This window comes from Salmo salar, chromosome 05, assembly GCF_965601325.2.
Source record: "Salmo salar chromosome 05, fSalSal1, whole genome shotgun sequence".
NCBI lineage: Eukaryota > Metazoa > Chordata > Actinopteri > Salmoniformes > Salmonidae > Salmo > Salmo salar.
In genome coordinates this window covers 37,894,805-37,919,880 of record NC_138295.1, presented here as the reverse complement: position 1 = coordinate 37,919,880, position 25,076 = coordinate 37,894,805, and the positions used below count along the sequence as shown (strand labels likewise).

The 25,076-nt window shown below is 43.0% G+C and overlaps 1 protein-coding gene across 1 annotated transcript in view; it reads right to left on the bottom strand.

Annotated features, from left to right (window-relative positions):
* Positions 1 to 1,030: 1,030 nt before the first annotated feature.
* The window catches only part of LOC106604788 (testican-1), a 262,141-nt gene continuing 238,095 nt past the window's right edge, over positions 1,031 to 25,076 (bottom strand). The window contains exons 8-12 of the mRNA XM_014199823.3: positions 11,272 to 11,391; positions 10,681 to 10,902; positions 10,361 to 10,423; positions 7,057 to 7,194; positions 1,031 to 5,630 (exon numbers count right to left, since the gene is read on the bottom strand). Of these exons, the coding sequence (XP_014055298.1) occupies positions 5,431 to 5,630; positions 7,057 to 7,194; positions 10,361 to 10,423; positions 10,681 to 10,902; positions 11,272 to 11,391 (743 nt within the window). The 3' untranslated portion in view covers positions 1,031 to 5,430. The remainder of the gene's footprint in view (positions 5,631 to 7,056; positions 7,195 to 10,360; positions 10,424 to 10,680; positions 10,903 to 11,271; positions 11,392 to 25,076) is intronic.

Below are 25,076 nucleotides of genomic sequence, written 5' to 3'. Positions count from 1 at the left end.
AACTAGGTCACTCGAAAACATTCGATGTCGTAAGCAACTCCAGTGTGTATTTGGCCTTGTGTTTTAGGCTATTGTCCTGCTGAAAGGTGAATTTCTCTCCCAGGGTCTATTGGAAAGCAGACCAGGTTTTCCTCTAGGATTTTGCCTGTGCTTAGCTCTATTCTGTTTCTTTTATCGTTTGCTCCAAAATAGCGCTTTGTATTCAGGACATACATCTAATTTCTTTGCCACATTTTTTACAGTTTTACTTTAGTGCCTTATTGCAAACAGGAAGCATATTCTGTACCGGCTTCCTTCTTTTCACTCTGTCATTGAGATTAGTATTGTAGATTAACTACAATGTTGTTGATCCATCTGTCAGTTTTCTCTTATAACATCCATTAAACTTTGTAACTGTTTTAAAGTCACCATTGGCTTCATGTTGAAAACCCTGAGCGGTTTCCTTCCTCTCCGGCAACTGAGTTAGGAAGGATGCCTGTATCTTTGTGTGACTCGGTGTATTAATACACCGTCCAAAGTGTAATTATTCACTATGCTCAAAGGGATATTCAGTCTCTGCTTGTTTTCTTTTTACCCATCTACCAATAGGTGTCCTTCTTTGCAAGGCATTGGAAAAACTTTCTGGTCTTTGTGGTTAAATCTGTGTTTGAAATTCACTGCTCGACTGAGGGACCTTACGGATAATTGTATGTGTGGGGGGTACAGAGATAATGTAGTCATTCAAAAATCATGTTTAACACTATTATTGCACACAGAATGAGTCCATGCAATTATTATGTGACTTGTTAAGCAAATTCTTTTCATTTTTAATTAGTTAGTAAAAATATCTAAAAACATAATTCCACTTTGACACTATGGGGTATTGTGTGTAGACCAGTGACACACAATTTCAATTTAATCTATTTTAAATTCAGGCTGTAACACAACAAAATGTGGTAAAAGTCAAGGGGTGTGAATTTCTGAAGGCACTGTATATTTGTGCGTCCAGCAAAAATTACACCATTTAAATAAGACGCACACAAAGAGAAGGTACAGGACAGGACAGACTTAAATTTATTCAGACAAACATTGTGGAACTGTTACAATAAAATAAAGGTATTTTCAGCCCATAACATCAACATTCCATTATAACTTCAGAAGGGGGAAAATAAGACACTCTAAAACTCACTGCACTATGCTTCTATGGAAAGAGCTTCTGGAGTCTAGCTACATTAAGGACAATCGATTTACACACCTCAGTCTGCAACTGGACAAAGCCACAGTGCCTTCACACGGCAATATATTACCCTTTAACATTAGTCATTTTTTCTCTTTACAAAGTAAAAAATATATAGAATTAACAAAGAAGACTTTTGCAAACATGGCCATTTATGTGTGTGTTTGAACTAGATCGTGTGTGTGTGTGTGTGTGTGTGTGTGTGTGTGTGTGTGTGTGTGTGTGTGTGTGTGTGTGTGTGTGTGTGTGTGTGTGTGTGTGTGTGTGTGTGTGTACACTCCACTACGTATTTATTTGGACAATTCCATCATTTTGGATTTCAAATCAAATGTGTTATATGCAGCGACATTACAGGATGACATTTTATTTGGCGGTATTTTCATACATATCAGTTTTACTGTTTAAAAATGAACACACTTTATGTATATAGTCCCCCCATTTGAAAGTGTCATAAGTATTTGGACAAATTCAACGGGAATAATGATGAGTGAGAAAGCTTGAGATGCACAAAGATTATACCCCCAACACATGCTATCCTCCATTACTAATAACAGGGGACGTTAAAAAAATTTGGAGGGGGGGGGGGGGATGATATTTACACCTATGTAACTTTCTCACTCATCATTATTCATGATTAATTCATGATTATACGTAATCATGGTAGCCTCCACGTTAATGTAGAAGCGTATAGAAACATATTCTCTTCTTATTTACAATAAAAGTGACTCCAAAATGACACAATACATTATTTACCATTCATTTCTATTGGGCACAACATAACACGAAACACAACCAAAGAAAACCGCAAATGCATCCAACAAACCTGGGGAGTCACAAGCTTGAGTGCCAGGAACATGGGACCGAATACAAAACTTTTGACTAAATCTCATACACTATAAGTGAATTTGTCCAAATACTTATGACATTTTCAAATGGGGGGATTATATACATAGCATACTTCCATTTCTGAACAGTAAAATAGATATGGATGAAAATAGCCTAAAATAAAAGCTGACATTTTGTACTGTCGCCACATATAAAACATTTCATGTCAAATCCAAATAGCTGGAGTATTGAGCCAAATTAAACATTTTAGCTTCACTGTCCAAATAAATACGTAGGGGAGAGCATGTGCGTGTGTGTATCTGAGGACATTTCAGCAACAGCAAAGGACCTTGGGATTGCATGTAATTCCGCTTCTGTAGACGTTTGAGTGACTAGGGCCAAACAGAGGGAGGGTTACTCAGCTATGTACACAAGCAGGCCAGGCAAGCGAGGGACAGCAGTGACATCAGGACAGGGCAAGGGTCAGTTATGACATCATGAGAGGGCAAAGGTCAAGTGCAGGTTGATTGCAGAATCAAAAGAAGAGGCCTTACACTGCTACAGCAAGAGATGACTTAATACACACATGTTACAAGTATGTTACAGTCTGTGTGTGTGTGTGTGTGTGTTCGCGTGTGCGTGCATGTGTATTGTGTTAGCGGGAGGTTTACTGTCTCTCTGGCTGATATACACACAGAGAGATAAGAGTTGAAGATGCGAAGGGACAAAACACAAAAGGGTCATCATGCATGCTATTGACGTGATAAACAAACAACCAATCAATATCAGGGTCAGAGGTCACTGTGATGCAGTGATCAGTTGTGACTAGATGAGTTAATGTTGTGATCTGAAAGGACCAACCGATTGATTAATGGACAGAGGGAGAAATCCCCCATCAGTTTTTAGTAAATACACAGATATACTGTATATGAGCATGGGCATGAGAGAAGGGGATAAGGAGTGGACTGAAGAAGGGAGAAAAGGAAGCGCAATAAGGACAGAGACCAAAAAATGGAGGATGGGGATTAGAGAAAGGGAGAGAGATTTGAGGGAAGGAGGGAAAAAAAGCCCCGAACCCAAAAGCATCACTTTCATCCCCTGAGTTCCTCTTCCTGTCCCCAGATTTCCCAGGCTCCTCTGGGAGAAGAATGAGATGAAAGGCCGACTCTACGGGTGTCGACTCCGAACTATAAAAACCAAAATAAGGGAAATTAGATGAATGAGAGGAGCGCCACGGCTGTAAAACTCACTCATGCATTCCACCAGCGTGAAAAACAGAGCGGGGAGAGGGAGCGAGAGAGAGGGGAGAGGGAGCGAGAGAGAGGGGAGAGGGAGCGAGAGAGAGGGGAGAGGGGAGAGGGCGAGGGAGGGGAGAGGGAGCGAGAGAGAGGGGAGAGGGAGCGAGAGAGAGGGGAGAGGGAGCGAGAGGAGGGGAGAGAGAGGGAGAGAAAGAGGGAAAATAAGCGAGTGACAGAAAGTAAAGATGTGCGAGAGAGAGAGAGAGAGAGAGAGAGAGAGAGAGGGGGGGGGGAGTGAAAGGCTGTGAGAGAGGTAGCAGAGGAAGAGAGCGAGAGCGTGAGATCTGTAAAGTGAGCAAGCAGGGTTTGGTCGTGATAGGCTATTTTCTAATTAGCTGCGTGCCTGCCTGGAACTACACTTGGAAAACATCCGTGTTGCTGAAAAGTAGAAGAGCTCAGCCGTCTATTCTGTAGAGCTGTTGTTTGTGCTAAATGGACCAAAGTGTCAATCACAACAGACTCTCACACGTGAATAAAAAATCTGTTCAAGATCGCTTCCCACTGGCCGAAGCACGCAAAAGCAATGTATCGTTACGCTGCATCACAAGCCCAATGAAGCATATAATGCCCGGCTCAGACCTGTGAATATATGCGTCCAACCATCCAAGGCCTGTCATTATCAAAGTGAAATGTCACTAAGCATTGTGTGTGTGTGCTTATACTGTACCAGTGTAACGCTTATAACTGTTCATAAGCCCATCTTATGGGTTACGCCTATCTCATCTGGGTTTGTGGGGTAGATACATTACGATAACTGACCTCACTTGACTGCAACCCGAAATATTCTGAAATAAAGCAGGAAGTCATTTAGAATAGAAGCTATACTACAGCTAGAATATTTCACTTGTTATGTCAACATTACAAACCAATGGCTACAGAAATAAAACTCCACGACAAACAGAACTATTATGGTAAAACATTATTTTTAAACTCCTGCTGCTTTTAGTAAGAAAAAAAATCAAAGCGAACTGTTAAAATGAAAGAAAAATATATTTGTGTCCGTCTCAAAAGCTGCAGGCCGGTTTGTGGAGGTTTGAAAAAGGTTAGAGTAATGGCGCCTGGGTACTTTGTGGGATTTCTCTGATCTGAAATTCCACAGACAAAGCGCTCGTCTTCACCTGAACCAAAGTACAAAACTGTTTAAAAAAATAAAAATAAAAAATCAAATGAATGGAAAAACAATATATATGTTTTGAACTTTCAAGCTGAAGACAGAGGCTGCTATTCAGTTAGTGGCTCACAGCGTCGTTTTAAACTTCTAAAAGCTACATTAGAGGAGGTCTGCGCGGCAATGAGACAGCAACAGAAGAGAGCGCTGCAGCAGCGAATGTGGGCATTGTCACCAAATAAACCAAACTAAATGTGTATACTCTGGGTTACATATCTGGCTACACAAACATGTCTTCAGCAGGGGCGTAGTAGGGGAACATGCAAAAAAAAACACAATCACTCTTGCTGATTCTAGGACACCCTGGAACATTCAATAACAGCCAGAACAATATTCTCAAGCAAAGAGCCTATAGAGTATTCTGGAACCCGAGAATATGGTATTCTAGAACATGAGGAGGGAGGACGCGAGTGGAACACAAACAGGAGAACAGCCTCTGACAGAAGGGCCAGGGAACGGAACATATTCCTGTTGTGAATGTATTTACACCAATGTGTCTATGGCCTCAAAGACAGACACGAAACTCTCAGAAACACAGGCAGATAAAGAGAGAGAAAGGGGAGATGAGAGAGCAAGAGAGTGAGAACGAGGCTATAGCAATCGGTGTCAGTCAAAAATGGAAGGGTTTGGGGACAGTTTAAGCAGAGGGAAACATAATAAAAGAGTCTTTGTTTGAATTGAATAGGTCTCCATTATCTGAAGAGAGTAGGAGGTGGACACATTATGTGAAGGTTGAGTAGGACGGGATTAACGAAGAGAAAGCTTCAATTAAGTTATGAACAAGAGGAAGGAAAAGTCAGTTGGACATGGACTGATGCTGAGGGGTAGGGGGCGGGATGAAGGAGACGCTGGAATGGCTTCAGGTCTGTGCAGAATTAACGGGAGTCCCTGGTTGGTTGATGGAAGAGCAGGTGGGGGCAGAGCTACCAGACGTAGCCAATCTCGTCATATTTGTCATCTTCCTCGTCCTCGTCATCCTCAATGGCCCCTCTGGGATGGATCCGGCCCCGCCTCTGCTTCTGCCGGCTCCTCCCACTCCGAGGTGGCTCCTCCTCCTCCTGGTCGTCAAGGAGAAGGACGCCACCCCCGCTGCCAAAATCCCCCGAGGTCTCTTGGTCCTCCTCTACACAGAGACAGGGAGATAGACAGGTTAGAGACAAAGACAGAGAGACAGACAGGTTAGATATTGAGACAGACAGATGGGTAACAAAGAGAGAGACAGGTAGGCAGGCAGAAAGTCAGAAACTGAAAGACAGAGAAAGAGAGACAAAATACGGCTGAGAAAGGCAGACAGACCGACAGACAGACAGACCGACAGACAAACAAGCAGACAAACAAACCAATCCACATACAGCTTCCTCTAATCGAGACGTGCTATTCCGACAGCACAATGCACGATGAGTGTAAATAACGTCCTCTTCCTCCAGTGGTCCGTGTGAGCCTGAGCTCTACTTTATCCCAGCTCACCATCTCAAAGCATGTAACCTTTCAAAGGAACACCGTTGAATCCCAAATACATGAGCGGCGAATCAGAGGTAGCCAGAGGCATTCAGCTATAGATAGATAAGACTTCACAGGCTGTTCTCAGGTCTGTCTGGGTGATTACACAGCTTCTATTAGCAGCAGGGTTTACCACACCGACGTTCAGTCTGGCAATTGTCACAGCAGATTAGTCTCCTTGTAAAATGGAGCTACGCTTCAGAGATAGGAGTACATGCAAATGCCCAACACTCCACAAACAACAACAGCATGACAAAGGCATCGTCTGTTCCTCTAAAAGGCCCGGGGAGTATTTCTTTCGGGGGAGACACATTTGCGCCGTAAAAAAGTCCCTAACAGAACAGAGACCTTGTCATTGAGATTCCCCGCATGCTTCAGTGGTATCTTTAAAGAAAGACTCAGCGAGCCTGCTGCCTCCAGCACCCCAGATTACACAGACCTAGATAACACACGCACACACAGCAACACCTGTATCACAGAGCACACTCATAGAGACAGACGGGACACATTGTAAAGAGAATGCTGGAGGTGTGTGTGTGTGTGTGTGTGTGTGTGTGTGTGTGTGTGTGTGTGTGTGTGTGGTGTGTGTGTGTGTGTGTGTGTGTGTGTGTGTGTGTGTGTGTGTGTGTGTGTGTGTGTGTGCGTGTGTGTGTGCGCGCGTGTGTTTGCTTATGCGGAAAAGTGTTAGAAATGTTATGTTGTGTTCACATACTATGTGAAATCTTTCAAATACTTTGAGCGTTTGCTCTAGGCTGCCTGGAGTGCCAGTTCGGCGAGATCTTCAGTTTTGGTGCTATTCTACTGGTCCATTAAGCCAGGTAAGCTCAGTTAAACACATATAAAGTATTTGGAATGATTCAAAATAGTATTTGAAGCCAGCTCTGGTACATAGAGTACGAATATTGGTTATATGTGTTTATGTACATGATTTTGTGTGGGTGTGTGTGTGTGTGTGGTGTGTGTGGTGTGTGTGTGTGTGTGTGTGTGTGGTGTGTGTGTGTGTGTGTGTGTGTGTGTGTGTGTGTGTGGTGTGGACTGATGGGCCTTACCACAGGTGGGGTTGCCCTGTTTTCTGGAGCCGGCGATCTCGTTGCCGTATTTGTCCACACACCAACACTGTCCAGTACTGCCATGACACTGGGTTGACTTAAAGTAACCCTCCTCAGAACAGCGTGGAATATAGGCCCCTAGAGAGAGAAAGGAAGGGAGGGAGGGAGAGTGTGTAGTGAGGGAGAGAGAGAGAGAGATTGTGTCAGAGATAAAGAGATTTGCACAGGCGCATAGGCATAAATGGGCCTGGTTGGCCCAGGCCCACCAAATCAGGTTGAGTTCTTTTTTATTATTATTCTCCACTTGTCAGTGTTCTAAACAGGATATTCTTAGTTTTTTTAACCTAAACACAGTACTTGATTTGGGCAGTAGCTCACGGGAACTGCATACCGGCACCTCAAATTTTATTCTGCTTGAGTCCCTGCACTTCCTATAGAATATTAGCTCAAAAGTATTGAGGAGTTCCTGCACAGAAATATAAACAGTAACAGCACCCAAAATGAGTACCGTCACCTATTTCAGTCCAAGCACTGGCCAAAACATGCAATTAGAAAATAATGGACGGGTTCTAGCATGAGTCATTCCACACTGATACCATGTGCAGTAAACAGTAGTAGTTATCACTGTGTAGGCTTAGCTAGCTAGCTAAAACTCATGAGCCAACTTGGCTAACAAAAACAAGTAAAATGGCCGAACAAAGCTCACTGTAAAAAAAATAAAACAAGAGACCGTGTGCAGAAAATAATTTTGGAGCATTTGCCAAGTTATTTTATATTTTGTTTTTTATATGTATTAGGCTCCCCTGGCATCTACTCTTCTTTAGGTCTAAACAGGGTTAAAACAATTACATCACAGCCAAACACAAAGCCAAAGACATTATTATGCTATTATGACCCCATTTAGGTTCCGCTTTAAATGACATGCAGCTTATAAAGGCTTCATAAAGCCTTCATAAAGACTACATTAATATGTTACAAATCATCTATAACCGTATGTCATGCTTTATAAAGGGTTCATAAATGTGGCATAACTGTGTGACATAACAACGAATGTCAAATGTGACACAACCCACTATGTCAAATATGACATAAACCTGTGCTTTATAAGGGGCGGAAGGTAGCCTAGTGGTTAGAGTTGGACTAGTAACTGAAAGGTTGCAAGATCGAATCCCCGAGCTGACACGGTACAAATCTGTCGTTCTGCCCCTGAACAAGGCAGTTAACCCACTGTTCCTAGGCCGTCATTGAAAATAAGAATTTGTTCTTAACTGACTTGCCTAGTTAAATAAAGGTAAAATAAATAAATAAAGGGTGGCACAAGCCAGGTCTTTAAGAGTTTATTTGGTAGATAACAGCTCTATAAACATTCTTTCGTGGTGCCCCGAATTTCTAGTTAATTAAATTTACATGATTAGTTCAATCAGGTAATATTAATTACAGAGAAATTATTTTATAGAATAGCATGTCATATCACTTAATCCGGCATAGCAAAGACACGACAGTAGGCTGTGAGTCCCTTGTGAAATACAAGAGCCATGATTTACATTGTTAATAAATGACTGCTTGACCTTCGGAATCAGGTGTTAAACGTTTTGTGTGCGATCGAGTAGCGCAGTAGTAAGAGTAAGGTGGCCTATGTTTTTATTGATAATTCAATTATGATTTGAGAGCTTCAATTTCGGCCCACCCAAATTTCTGCAGGCCCACCTACCAACAAACTTCTGGCTACGCTACTGGATTGGCAGAGATGAGATGGATAAAAAATACATTTCTAAACAATCCTGTACTAAAATCAAAACGTACTAAAACCCAACGTGCTCATTGCCATGGTTTTGTAGGTTCTTGTGTGTGCAGAGGCGGAGGCAAACAACCAATTACTAGTGCCTAAGCTGAGACAACAAGCCATACATCCTGCTTAAAAAGGGACGAGTCACTTTCAATAACAGCACTCATGTGCGCAAGTGCACACCACAGTTCACACACAAACACACACACAAACCCATTACCCTCCTTTTCCATTTATGTGACCCAGTCAAAGGCCATTTGTCAAACTGTTTTTTTTGTGAGTTATAACATTATTTTGCACGATTATTGATGAGCACTTGGCTGAGGGTTTGAATGAGTTAGGGGCGGGGGTGTTTGTGTCTGTGTGGGCTATTGTTTGTCTCAGCTGGGTAATGTATTGTTAGTCTCAGCTGGGTAATGTATTGTTAGTCTCAGCTGGGTAATGTATTGTTTGTCTCAGCTGGGTAATGTATTGTTAGTCTCAGCTGGGTAATGTATTGTTAGTCTCAGCTGGGTAATGTATTGTTAGTCTCAGCTGGGTAATGTATTGTTAGTCTCAGCTGGGTAATGTATTGTTAGTCTCAGCTGGGTAATGTATTGTTAGTCTCAGCTGGGTAATGTATTGTTAGTCTCAGCTGGGTAATGTATTGTTAGTCTCAGCTGGGTAATGTATTGTTAGTCTCAGCTGGGTAATGTATTGTTAGTCTCAGCTGGGTAATGTATTGTTAGTCTCAGCTGGGTAATGTATTGTTAGTCTCAGCTGGGTAATGTATTGTTTGTCTCAGCTGGGTAATGTATTGTTAGTCTCAGCTGGGTAATGTATTGTTAGTCTCAGCTGGGTAATGTATTGTTAGTCTCAGCTGGGTAATGTATTGTTTGTCTCAGCTGGGTAATGTATTGTTAGTCTCAGCTGGGTAATGTATTGTTAGTCTCAGCTGGGTAATGTATTGTTAGTCTCAGCTGGGTAATGTATTGTTAGTCTCAGCTGGGTAATGTATTGTTAGTCTCAGCTGGGTAATGTATTGTTAGTCTCAGCTGGGTAATGTATTGTTAGTCTCAGCTGGGTAATGTATTGTTAGTCTCAGCTGGGTAATGTATTGTTAGTCTCAGCTGGGTAATGTATTGTTTGTCTCAGCTGGGTAATGTATTGTTAGTCTCAGCTGGGTAATGTATTGTTAGTCTCAGCTGGGTAATGTATTGTTAGTCTCAGCTGGGTAATGTATTGTTAGTCTCAGCTGGGTAATGTATTGTTAGTCTCAGCTGGGTAATGTATTGTTAGTCTCAGCTGGGTAATGTATTGTTAGTCTCAGCTGGGTAATGTATTGTTAGTCTCAGCTGGGTAATGTATTGTTAGTCTCAGCTGGGTAATGTATTGTTAGTCTCAGCTGGGTAATGTATTGTTAGTCTCAGCTGGGTAATGTATTGTGCCTAAATATACATCGGAAAGAAATATACGGTGCACAATAACCAACATCCCACCAAAAAAATTGATTGACAGCTGTCACTCCAGCAAACTGACCTATGAGACTCTTCCGTCGACCCTGAGTCTGAATCCTGTTCATCTCATTCTGGCAGGGCAGACCTGGAGCAGAACACACACACACACACACACACACACACACACACACACACACACACACACACACACACACACACACACACACACACACACACACCCCCCCCCCGTTACATACAGAACAGGTTAAAATGGGCAAACGTTTTTCCATCACCAACAAACACCACTCTCTTTCTTTTTTTTGGACCGTCTTCACCTTTACTCTGTAAAACGCTCCCTCCCTTCTCCATCCCTAACTCCATCATCCCCTCCATCTTTCTCACCGTCAGGTTTCTGGAAGCAGTAGCACCACTCGTTGTTGGACAGTTTCCCGTCCTTGAAGGAGTCGCAGGAGTTGAACAGGGGCTTCATACACAGCTCATACTTATCCAGGTAGATGGCACTGAGCTCTGATTGGTCCAGCAGGAGGTCATAGTTCATGTCCAGCTTGTTGAACATCCAACCCAGAGAGTCCTTGCAGATGGGCAGGATACTGGTGTCAAAACCTGGGGGACGGGAGAGAGGGATGTTAGCGGGAGGTGTGTGTGTGTGTGTGTGTGTGTGTGTGTGTGTGTGTGTGTGTGTGTGTGTGTGTGTGTGTGTGTGTGTGTGTGTGTGTGTGTGGGGGGGGGGGGTGCTTGTCTGAGGCCTTTTCAGTCTAAAACTTGAGTAAAGTGCTTGGAGACTGAGGGTGAGTTTGAGAGGGTTTGTTGAAATTTGAGTGTAGAGACATGCTGACTTTAGTTGAGCACAGAGGAGCAGTGTCCTCATCATCTACAGTCCTCACGAGAACTGAAAAGAGCAATGGAATTTCAAACGGCAGTGCCATTTCAAAACGACATTATAATACACACACAGATAATGGAGTGACTCACGTCCTGCCGCTGAATCAGAGTTGGCAGAGGTTTTGAGGTCTCGGTTGGCATCGAGGTGGAGAACTCCGAACCAGTCCTTCAGTCTGGATGCTAGGCTATGCAGGTCCCCATCACTGCAGACTAAACACACAGAGACAGAGACACACACCAGGGTTAGCAGGGAGGCAGGGAAATCATTTGAATAAAACAGACTATATTTTAAAGCCACATCGATGCAACATGACTGTTTGATAAGGTTGGGTGAAATAACGTCAGAACAATGTTGGCCCAACCAATTTTTTATTTTCCAGGTTGGCATCTCCTTGACCACACAGAGGACCATCAGACTGCACAGAAGCAGCTGAGTTATATTTCCCTTTCTGTTGCTATAGGAACACAAGCTGGTGAGTGAGTGTGAGAGTGGGTGAGTGATCGAGTGAGAGGGGAGAGAGAGATAGTGTGTGATGATGATGGTTACACATTCATTCTGTCAGAGTGAACGCTGGTTACACATTCATTCTGTCAGAGTGAAGGCTGGTTACACATTCATTCTGTCAGAGTGGTGGATGGTTACACATTCATTCTACCAGAGTGTAGGATGGTTACACATTCATTCTGTCAGAGTATAGGATGGTTACACATTCATTCTGCCAGAGTGGTTGATGGTTACACATGCATTCTGCCAGAGTGGTGGATGGTTACACATTCATTCTGCCAGAGTGTAGGATGGTTACACATTCATTCTGCCAGAGTGGTGGATGGTTACACATTCATTCTGCCAGAGTGGTGGATGGTTACAGATTCATTCTGCCAGAGTGGTGGATGGTTCCACATTCATTCTGTCAGAGTGTAGGATGGTTACACATTCATTCTGTCAGAGTGGTGGATGGTTACACATTCATTCTGTCAGAGTGTAGGATGGTTACACATTCATTCTGCCAGAGTGGTGGATGGTTACACATCCATTCTGCCAGAGTGGTGGATGGTTACACATTCATTCTGTCAGAGTGAAGGATGGTTACACATTCATTCTGCCAGAGTGGTGGATGGTTACACATTCATTCTGTCAGAGTGATGGATGGTTACACATTCATTCTGTCAGAGTGATGGATGGTTACACATTCATTCTGCCAGAGTGAAGGATGGCTACACATTCATTCTGCCAGAGTGAAGGATGGTTACACATTCATTCTGCCAAAGTGAAGGATGGTTACACATTCATTCTGCCAGAGTGAAAGATGGTTACACATTCATTCTGCCAGAGTGAAGGATGGTTACACATTCATTCTGCCAGAGTGAAGGATGGTTACACATTCATTCTGTCAGAGTGGTGGATGGTTACACAGTCATTCTGTCAGAGTGTAGGATGGTTACACATTCATTCTGTCAGAGTGAAGGATGGTTACACATTCATTCTGTCAGAGTGTAGGATGGTTACACATTCATTCTGTCAGAGTGTAGGATGGTTACACATTCATTCTGCCAGATTGGTGGATGGTTACACGTTCATTCTGCCAGAGTGGTGGATGGTTACACATTCATTCTGTCAGAGTGAAGGATGGTTACACATTCATTCTGCCAGAGTGGTGGATGGTTACACATTCATTCTGCCAGAGTGGTGGATGGTTACACATTCATTCTGCCACAGTGATCAATGGTTACACATTCATTCTGCCAGAGTGAAGGATGGTTACACATTCATTCTGAAAGAGTGAAGGATGGTTACACATTCATTCTGTCAGAGTGTAGGATGGTTAAACGTTCATTCTGCCAGAGTGGTGGATGGTTACACATTCATTCTGCCAGAGTGGTGGATGGTTACACATTCATTCTGCCACAGTGATCAATGGTTACACATTCATTCTGCCAGAGTGAAGGATGGTTACACATTCATTCTGAAAGAGTGAAGGATGGTTACACATTCATTCTGTCAGAGTGGTGGATGGTTACACATTCACTCTGTCAGAGTGTAGGATGGTTACACATTCATTCTGTCAGAGTGAAGGATGGTTACACATTCATTCTGCCAGAGTGAAGACTGGTTACACATTCATTCTGTCAGAGTGTAGGATGGTTACACATTCATTCTGCCAGAGTGTAGGATGGTTACACATTCATTCTGTCAGAGTGAAGGATGGTTACACATTCATTCTGCCAGAGTGGTGGATGGTTACACATTCATTCTGCCAGAGTGGTGGATGGTTACACATTCATTCTGTCAGAGTGAAGGATGGTTACACATTCATTCTGCCAGAGTGGTGGATGGTTACACATTCATTCTGCCAGAGTGGTGGATGGTTACACATTCATTCTGTCAGAGTGATGGATGGTTACACATTCATTCTGTCAGAGTGATGGATGGTTACACATTCATTCTGCCAGAGTGAAGGATGGTTACACATTCATTCTGTCAGAGTGGTGGATGGTTACACAGTCATTCTGTCAGAGTGTAGGATGGTTACACATTCATTCTGTCAGAGTGAAGGATGGTTACACATTCATTCTGACAGAGTGTAAGATGGTTACACATTCATTCTGTCAGAGTGTAGGATGGTTACACATTCATTCTGCCAGAGTGGTGGATGATTACACATTCATTCTGCCAGAGTGGTGGATGGTTACACGTTCATTCTGCCAGAGTGGTGGATGGTTACACATTCATTCTGTCAGAGTGAAGGATGGTTACACATTCATTCTGCCAGAGTGGTGGATGGTTACACATTCATTCTGCCAGAGTGGTGGATGGTTACACATTCATTCTGCCACAGTGATCAATGGTTACACATTCATTCTGCCAGAGTGAAGGATGGTTACACATTCATTCTGAAAGAGTGAAGGATGGTTACACATTCATTCTGTCAGAGTGTAGGATGGTTACACGTTCATTCTGCCAGAGTGGTGGATGGTTACACATTCATTCTGCCAGAGTGGTGGATGGTTACACATTCATTCTGCCACAGTGATCAATGGTTACACATTCATTCTGCCAGAGTGAAGGATGGTTACACATTCATTCTGAAAGAGTGAAGGATGGTTACACATTCATTCTGTCAGAGTGGTGGATGGTTACACATTCATTCTGTCAGAGTGTAGGATGGTTACACATTCATTCTGTCAGAGTGGTGATTGGTTACACATTCATTCTGCCAGAGTGGTGGATGGTTACACATTCATTCTGTCAGAGTGAAGGATGGTTACACATTCATTCTGCCAGAGTGGTGGATGGTTACACATTCATTCTGCCAGAGTGGTGGATGGTTACACATTCATTCTGTCAGAGTGATGGATGGTTACACATTCATTCTGTCAGAGTGATGGATGGTTACACATTCATTCTGCCAGAGTGAAGGATGGTTACACATTCATTCTGCTAGAGTGAAGGATGGTTACACATTCATTCTGCCAGAGTGAAGGATGGTTACACATTCATTCTGCCAGAGTGAAGGATGGTTACACATTCATTCTGCCAGAGTGAAGGATGGTTACACATTCATTCTGTCAGAGTGTAGGATGGTTACACATTCATTCTGTCAGAGTGTAGGATGGTTACACATTCATTCTGCCAGATTGGTGGATGGTTACACGTTCATTCTGCCAGAGTGGTGGATGGTTACACATTCATTCTGTCAGAGAGAAGGATGGTTACACATTCATTCTGCCAGAGTGGTGGATGGTTACACATTCATTCTGCCAGAGTGGTGGATGGTTACACATTCATTCTGCCACAGTGATCAATGGTTACACATTCATTCTGCCAGAGTGAAGGATGGTTACACATTCATTCTGAAAGAGTGAAGGATGGTTACACATTCATTCTGTCAGAGTGTAGGATGGTTAAACGTTCATTCTGCCAGAGTGGTGGATGGTTACACATTCATTCTGCCAGAGTGGTGGATGGTTACACATTCATTCTGCCACAGTGATCAATGGTTACACATTCATTCTGCCAGAGTGAAGGATGGTTACACATTCATTCTGAAAGAGTGAAGGATGGTTACACATTCATTCTGTCAGAGTGGTGGATGGTTACACATTCACTCTGTCAGAGTGTAGGATGGTTACACATTCATTCTGTCAGAGTGAAGGATGGTTACACATTCATTCTGCCAGAGTGAAGACTGGTTACACATTCATTCTGTCAGAGTGTAGGATGGTTACACATTCATTCTGCCAGAGTGTAGGATGGTTACACATTCATTCTGTCAGAGTGAAGGATGGTTACACATTCATTCTGCCAGAGTGGTGGATGGTTACACATTCATTCTGCCAGAGTGGTGGATGGTTACACATTCATTCTGTCAGAGTGAAGGATGGTTACACATTCATTCTGCCAGAGTGGTGGATGGTTACACATTCATTCTGCCAGAGTGGTGGATAGTTACACATTCATTCTGTCAGAGTGATGGATGGTTACACATTCATTCTGTCAGAGTGATGGATGGTTACACATTCATTCTGCCAGAGTGAAGGATGGTTACACATTCATTCTGTCAGAGTGGTGGATGGTTACACAGTCATTCTGTCAGAGTGTAGGATGGTTACACATTCATTCTGTCAGAGTGAAGGATGGTTACACATTCATTCTGTCAGAGTGTAAGATGGTTACACATTCATTCTGTCAGAGTGTAGGATGGTTACACATTCATTCTGCCAGAGTGGTGGATGATTACACATTCATTCTGCCAGAGTGGTGGATGGTTACACGTTCATTCTGCCAGAGTGGTGGATGGTTACACATTCATTCTGTCAGAGTGAAGGATGGTTACACATTCATTCTGCCAGAGTGGTGGATGGTTACACATTCATTCTGCCAGAGTGGTGGATGGTTACACATTCATTCTGCCACAGTGATCAATGGTTACACATTCATTCTGCCAGAGTGAAGGATGGTTACACATTCATTCTGAAAGAGTGAAGGATGGTTACACATTCATTCTGTCAGAGTGTAGGATGGTTACACGTTCATTCTGCCAGAGTGGTGGATGGTTACACATTCATTCTGCCAGAGTGGTGGATGGTTACACATTCATTCTGCCACAGTGATCAATGGTTACACATTCATTCTGCCAGAGTGAATGATGGTTACACATTCATTCTGAAAGAGTGAAGGATGGTTACACATTCATTCTGTCAGAGTGGTGGATGGTTACACATTCATTCTGTCAGAGTGTAGGATGGTTACACATTCATTCTGTCAGAGTGGTGGATGGTTACACATTCATTCTGCCAGAGTGGTGGATGGTTACACATTCATTCTGTCAGAGTGAAGGATGGTTACACATTCATTCTGCCAGAGTGGTGGATGGTTACACATTCATTCTGCCAGAGTGGTGGATGGTTACACATTCATTCTGTCAGAGTGATGGATGGTTACACATTCATTCTGTCAGAGTGATGGATGGTTACACATTCATTCTGCCAGAGTGAAGGATGGTTACACATTCATTCTGCTAGAGTGAAGGATGGTTACACATTCATTCTGCCAGAGTGAAGGATGGTTACACATTCATTCTGCCAGAGTGAAGGATGGTTACACATTCATTCTGCCAGAGTGAAGGATGGTTACACATTCATTCTGTCAGAGTGGTGGATGGTTACACATTCATTCTGTCAGAGTGTAGGATGGTTACACATTCATTCTGTCAGAGTGAAGGATGGTTACACATTCATTCTGTCAGAGTGTAGGATGGTTACACATTCATTCTGTCAGAGTGTAGGATGGTTACACATTCCTTCTGCCAGAGTGGTGGATGATTACACATTCATTCTGCCAGAGTGGTGGATGGTTACACGTTCATTCTGCCAGAGTGGTGGATGGTTACCCATTTATTCTGTCAGAGTGAAGGATGGTTACACATTCATTCTGCCAGAGTGGTGGATGGTTACACATTCATTCTGCCACAGTGATCAATGGTTACACATTCATTCTGCCAGAGTGAAGGATGGTTACACATTCATTCTGCTAGAGTGAAGGATGGTTACACATTCATTCTGCCAGAGTGAAGGATGGTTACACATTCATTCTGCCAGAGTGAAGGATGGTTACACATTCATTCTGTCAGAGTGGTGGATGGTTACACATTCATTCTGTCAGAGTGAAGGATGGTTACACATTCATTCTGTCAGAGTGTAGGATGGTTACACATTCATTCTGTCATAGTGTAGGATGGTTACACATTCATTCTGCCAGAGTGGTGGATGATTACACATTCATTCTGACAGAGTGGTGGATGGTTACACATTCATTCTGCCAGAGTGGTGGATGGTTACACATTCATTCCGCCAGAGTGAAGGATGGTAACACATTCATTCTGCCACAGTGATCAATGGTTACACATTCATTCTGCCAGAGTGAAGGATGGTTACACATTCATTCTGCCAGAGTGATGGATGGTTACACATTCATTCTGTCAGAGTGAAGGATGGTTACACATTCATTCTGTCAGAGTGAAGGATGGTTACACATTCATTCTGCCAGAGTGGTGGATGGTTACACATTCATTCTGCCAGAGTGGTGGATGGTTACACATTCATTCTGCCACAGTGATCAATGGTTACACATTCATTCTGCCAGAGTGAAGGATGGTTACACATTCATTCTGCCAGAGTGAAGGATGGTTACACATTCATTCTGTCAGAGTGTAGGATGGTTACACATTCATTCTGCCAGAGTGGTGGATGGTTACACATTCATTCTGCTAGAGTGAAGGATGGTTACACATTCATTCTGCCAGAGTGAAGGATGGTTACACATTCATTCTGCCAGAGTGAAGGATGGTTACACATTCATTCTGCCAGAGTGAAGGATGGTTACACATTCATTCTGTCAGAGTGGTGGATGGTTACACATTCATTCTGTCAGAGTGTAGGATGGTTACACATTCATTCTGTCAGAGTGAAGGATGGTTACACATTCATTCTGTCAGAGTGTAGGATGGTTACACATTCATTCTGTCAGAGTGTAGGATGGTTACACATTCCTTCTGCCAGAGTGGTGGATGATTACACATTCATTCTGCCAGAGTGGTGGATGGTTACACGTTCATTCTGCCAGAGTGGTGGATGGTTACCCATTTATTCTGTCAGAGTGAAGGATGGTTACACATTCATTCTGCCAGAGTGGTGGATGGTTACACATTCATTCTGCCACAGTGATCAATGGTTACACATTCATTCTGCCAGAGTGAAGGATGGTTACACATTCATTCTGCCAGAGTGAAGGATGGTTACACATTCATTCTGCCAGAGTGAAGGATGGTTACACATTCATTCTGTCAGAGTGGTGGATGGTTACACATTCATTTTGTCAGAGTGAAGGATGGTTACACATTCATTCTGTCAGAGTGTAGGATGGTTACACATTCATTCTGTCATAGTGTAGGATGGTTACACATTCATTCTGCCAGAGTGGTGGATGATTACACATTCATTCTGACAGAGTGGTGGATGGTTACACATTCATTCTGCCAGAGTGGTGGATGGTTACACATTCATTCCGCCAGAGTGAAGGATGGTAACACATTCATTCTGCCACAGTGATCAATGGTTACACATTCATTCTGCCAGAGTGAAGGATGGTTACACATTCATTCTGCCAGAGTGATGGATGGTTACACATTCATTCTGTCAGAGTGAAGGATGGTTACACATTCATTCTGTCAGAGTGAAGGATGGTTACACATTCATTCTGCCAGAGTGGTGGATGGTTACACATTCATTCTGCCAGAGTGGTGGATGGTTACACATTCATTCTGCCACAGTGATCAATGGTTACACATTCATTCTGCCAGAGTGAAGGATGGTTACACATTCATTCTGCCAGAGTGAAGGATGGTTACACATTCATTCTGTCAGAGTGTAGGATGGTTACACATTCATTCTGCCAGAGTGGTGGATGGTTACACATTCATTCTGCCCGAGTGGTGGATGGTTACACATTCATTCTGTCAGAGTGATGGATGGTTACACATTCATTCTGCCAGAGTGGTGGATGGTTACACATTCATTCTGTCAGAGTGATGGATGGTTACACATTCATTCTGTCAGAGTGATGTATGGTTACACATTCATTCTGCCAGAGTGAAGGATGGTTACACATTCATTCTGCCAGAGTGAAGGATGGTTACACATTCATTCTGCCAGAGTGAAGGATGGTTACATATTCATTCTGTCAGAGTGGTGGATGGTTACACATTCATTCTGTCAGAGTGTAGGATGGTTACACATTCATTCTGTCAGAGTGAAGGATGGTTACACATTCATTCTGTCAGAGTGTAGGATGGTTACACATTCATTCTGTCAGAGTGTAGGATGGTTACACATTCATTCTGCCAGAGTGGTGGATGATTACACATTCATTCTGCCAGAGTGGTGGATGGTTACACATTCATTCTGCCAGAGTGGTGGATATGTTACACATTCATTCCGCCAGAGTGAAGGATGGTTACACATTCATTCTGTCAGAGTGTAGGATGGTTACACATTCATTCTGCCAGAGTGGTGGATGGTTACACATTAATTCTGTCAGAGTGATGGATGGTTACACATTCATTCTGTCAGAGTGATGGATGGTTACACATTCATTCTGCCAGAGTGAAGGATGGTTACACATTCATTCTGTCAGAGTGAAGGATGGTTACACATTCATTCTGCCAGAGTGGTGGATGGTTACACATTCATTCTGTCAGAGTGTAGGATGGTTACACATTCATTCTGTCAGAGTGAAGGATGGTTACACATTCATTCTGTCAGAGTGTAGGATGGTTACACATTCATTCTGTCAGGGTGTAGGATGGTTACACATTCATTCTGCCAGAGTGGTGGATGGTTACACATTCATTCTGTCAGAGTGATGGATGGTTACACATTCATTCTGTCAGAGTGATGGATGGTTACACATTCATTCTGCCAGAGTGAAGGATGGTTACACATTCATTCTGCTAGAGTGAAGGATGGTTACACATTCATTCTGCCAGAGTGAAGGGTGGTTACACATTCATTCTGCCAGAGTGAAGGATGGTTACACATTCATTCTGCCAGAGTGAAGGATGGTTACACATTCATTCTGTCAGAGTGGTGGATGGTAACACATTCATTCTGTCAGAGTGTAGGATGGTTACACATTCATTCTGTCAGAGTGAAGGATGGTTACACATTCATTCTGTCAGAGTGTAGGATGGTTACACATTCATTCTGTCAGAGTGTAGGATGGTTACACATTCCTTCTGCCAGAGTGGTGGATGATTACACATTCATTCTGCCAGAGTGGTGGATGGTTACACGTTCATTCTGCCAGAGTGGTGGATGGTTACCCATTTATTCTGTCAGAGTGAAGGATGGTTACACATTCATTCTGCCAGAGTGGTGGATGGTTACACATTCATTCTGCCACAGTGATCGATGGTTACACATTCATTCTGCCAGAGTGAAGGATGGTTACACATTCATTCTGCTAGAGTGAAGGATGGTTACACATTCATTCTGCCAGAGTGAAGGATGGTTACACATTCATTCTGCCAGAGTGAAGGATGGTTACACATTCATTCTGTCAGAGTGGTGGATGGTTACACATTCATTCTGTCAGAGTGAAGGATGGTTACACATTCATTCTGTCAGAGTGTAGGATGGTTACACATTCATTCTGTCATAGTGTAGGATGGTTACACATTCATTCTGCCAGAGTGGTGGATGATTACACATTCATTCTGACAGAGTGGTGGATGGTTACACATTCATTCTGCCAGAGTGGTGGATGGTTACACATTCATTCCGCCAGAGTGAAGGATGGTAACACATTCATTCTGCCACAGTGATCAATGGTTACACATTCATTCTGCCAGAGTGAAGGATGGTTACACATTCATTCTGCCAGAGTGATGGATGGTTACACATTCATTCTGTCAGAGTGAAGGATGGTTACACATTCATTCTGTCAGAGTGAAGGATAGTTACACATTCATTCTGCCAGAGTGGTGGATGGTTACACATTCATTCTGCCAGAGTGGTGGATGGTTACACATTCATTCTGCCACAGTGATCAATGGTTACACATTCATTCTGCCAGAGTGAAGGATGGTTACACATTCATTCTGCCAGAGTGAAGGATGGTTACACATTCATTCTGTCAGAGTGTAGGATGGTTACACATTCATTCTGCCAGAGTGGTGGATGGTTACACATTCATTCTGCTAGAGTGAAGGATGGTTACACATTCATTCTGCCAGAGTGAAGGATGGTTACACATTCATTCTGCCAGAGTGAAGGATGGTTACACATTCATTCTGCCAGAGTGAAGGATGGTTACACATTCATTCTGCCAGAGTGAAGGATGGTTACACATTCATTCTGTCAGAGTGGTGGATGGTTACACATTCATTCTGTCAGAGTGTAGGATGGTTACACATTCATTCTGTCAGAGTGAAGGATGGTTACACATTCATTCTGTCAGAGTGTAGGATGGTTACACATTCATTCTGTCAGAGTGTAGGATGGTTACACATTCCTTCTGCCAGAGTGGTGGATGATTACACATTCATTCTGCCAGAGTGGTGGATGGTTACACGTTCATTCTGCCAGAGTGGTGGATGGTTACCCATTTATTCTGTCAGAGTGAAGGATGGTTACACATTCATTCTGCCAGAGTGGTGGATGGTTACACATTCATTCTGCCACAGTGATCAATGGTTACACATTCATTCTGCCAGAGTGAAGGATGGTTACACATTCATTCTGCTAGAGTGAAGGATGGTTACACATTCATTCTGCCAGAGTGAAGGATGGTTACACATTCATTCTGCCAGAGTGAAGGATGGTTACACATTCATTCTGTCAGAGTGGTGGATGGTTACACATTCATTCTGTCAGAGTGAAGGATGGTTACACATTCATTCTGTCAGAGTGTAGGATGGTTACACATTCATTCTGTCATAGTGTAGGATGGTTACACATTCATTCTGCCAGAGTGGTGGATGATTACACATTCATTCTGACAGAGTGGTGGATGGTTACACATTCATTCTGCCAGAGTGGTGGATGGTTACACATTCATTCCGCCAGAGTGAAGGATGGTAACACATTCATTCTGCCACAGTGATCAATGGTTACACATTCATTCTGCCAGAGTGAAGGATGGTTACACATTCATTCTGCCAGAGTGATGGATGGTTACACATTCATTCTGTCAGAGTGAAGGATGGTTACACATTCATTCTGTCAGAGTGAAGGATGGTTACACATTCATTCTGCCAGAGTGGTGGAGGGTTACACATTCATTCTGCCAGAGTGGTGGATGGTTACACATTCATTCTGCCACACTGATCAATGGTTACACATTCATTCTGCCAGAGTGAAGGATGGTTACACATTCATTCTGCCAGAGTGAAGGATGGTTACACATTCATTCTGTCAGAGTGTAGGATGGTTACACATTCATTCTGCCAGAGTGGTGGATGGTTACACATTCATTCTGCCCGAGTGGTGGATGGTTACACATTCATTCTGTCAGAGTGATGGATGGTTACACATTCATTCTGCCAGAGTGGTGGATGGTTACACATTCATTCTGTCAGAGTGATGGATGGTTACACATTCATTCTGCCAGAGTGAAGGATGGTTACATATTCATTCTGTCAGAGTGGTGGATGGTTACACATTCATTCTGTCAGAGTGTAGGATGGTTACACATTCATTCTGCCAGAGTGAAGGATGGTTACACATTCATTCTGCCAGAGTGAAGGATGGTTACACATTCATTCTGTCAGAGTGGTGGATGGTTACACATTCATTCTGTCAGAGTGAAGGATGGTTACACATTCATTCTGTCAGAGTGTAGGATGGTTACACATTCATTCTGTCATAGTGTAGGATGGTTACACATTCATTCTGCCAGAGTGGTGGATGATTACACATTCATTCTGACAGAGTGGTGGATGGTTACACATTCATTCTGCCAGAGTGGTGGATGGTTACACATTCATTCCGCCAGAGTGAAGGATGGTAACACATTCATTCTGCCACAGTGATCAATGGTTACACATTCATTCTGCCAGAGTGAAGGATGGTTACACATTCATTCTGCCAGAGTGATGGATGGTTACACATTCATTCTGTCAGAGTGAAGGATGGTTACACATTCATTCTGTCAGAGTGAAGGATGGTTACACATTCATTCTGCCAGAGTGGTGGAGGGTTACACATTCATTCTGCCAGAGTGGTGGATGGTTACACATTCATTCTGCCACACTGATCAATGGTTACACATTCATTCTGCCAGAGTGAAGGATGGTTACACATTCATTCTGCCAGAGTGAAGGATGGTTACACATTCATTCTGTCAGAGTGTAGGATGGTTACACATTCATTCTGCCAGAGTGGTGGATGGTTACACATTCATTCTGCCCGAGTGGTGGATGGTTACACATTCATTCTGTCAGAGTGATGGATGGTTACACATTCATTCTGCCAGAGTGGTGGATGGTTACACATTCATTCTGTCAGAGTGATGGATGGTTACACATTCATTCTGCCAGAGTGAAGGATGGTTACATATTCATTCTGTCAGAGTGGTGGATGGTTACACATTCATTCTGTCAGAGTGTAGGATGGTTACACATTCATTCTGTCAGAGTGAAGGATGGTTACACATTCATTCTGTCAGAGTGTAGGATGGTTACACATTCATTCTGTCAGAGTGTAGGATGGTTACACATTCATTCTGCCAGAGTGGTGGATGATTACACATTCATTCTGCCAGAGTGGTGGATGGTTACACATTCATTCTGCCAGAGTGGTGGATATGTTACACATTCATTCCGCCAGAGTGAAGGATGGTTACACATTCATTCTGTCAGAGTGTAGGATGGTTACACATTCATTCTGCCAGAGTGGTGGATGGTTACACATTAATTCTGTCAGAGTGATGGATGGTTACACATTCATTCTGTCAGAGTGATGGATGGTTACACATTCATTCTGCCAGAGTGAAGGATGGTTACACATTCATTCTGTCAGAGTGAAGGATGGTTACACATTCATTCTGCCAGAGTGGTGGATGGTTACACATTCATTCTGTCAGAGTGTAGGATGGTTACACATTCATTCTGTCAGAGTGAAGGATGGTTACACATTCATTCTGTCAGAGTGTAGGATGGTTACACATTCATTCTGTCAGGGTGTAGGATGGTTACACATTCATTCTGCCAGAGTGATGGATGGTTACACATTCATTCTGCCAGAGTGAAGGATGGTTACACATTCATTCTGTCAGAGTGTAGGATGGTTACACATTCATTCTGCCAGAGTGGTAGATGGTTACACAATCATTCTGCCAGAGTGATGGATGGTTACACATCCATTCACTCAGATGGAAGGATGGTTACACATTCATTCTGATGGATGGTTACACATTCATTCTGTCAGAGTGAAGGATGGTTACACATTCATTCTGAAGGATGGTTACACATTCATTCTGAAGGATGGTTACATATTCATTCTGTCAGAGTGAAGGATGGTTACACATTCATTCTGAAGGATGGTTACACATTCATTCTATCAGAGTGAAGGATGGTTACACATTCATTCTGAAGGATGGTTACACATTCATTCTGAAGGATGGTTACACATTCATTCTGTCAGCGTGAAGGATGGTTACACATTCATTCTGCCAGAGTGAAGGATGGTTACACATTCATTCTGTCAGAGTGGTGGATGCTTACACATTCATTCTGTCAGAGTGAAGGATGGTTACACATTCATTCTGTCAGAGTGTAGGATGGTTACACATTCATTCTGTCATAGTGTAGGATGGTTACACATTCATTCTGCCAGAG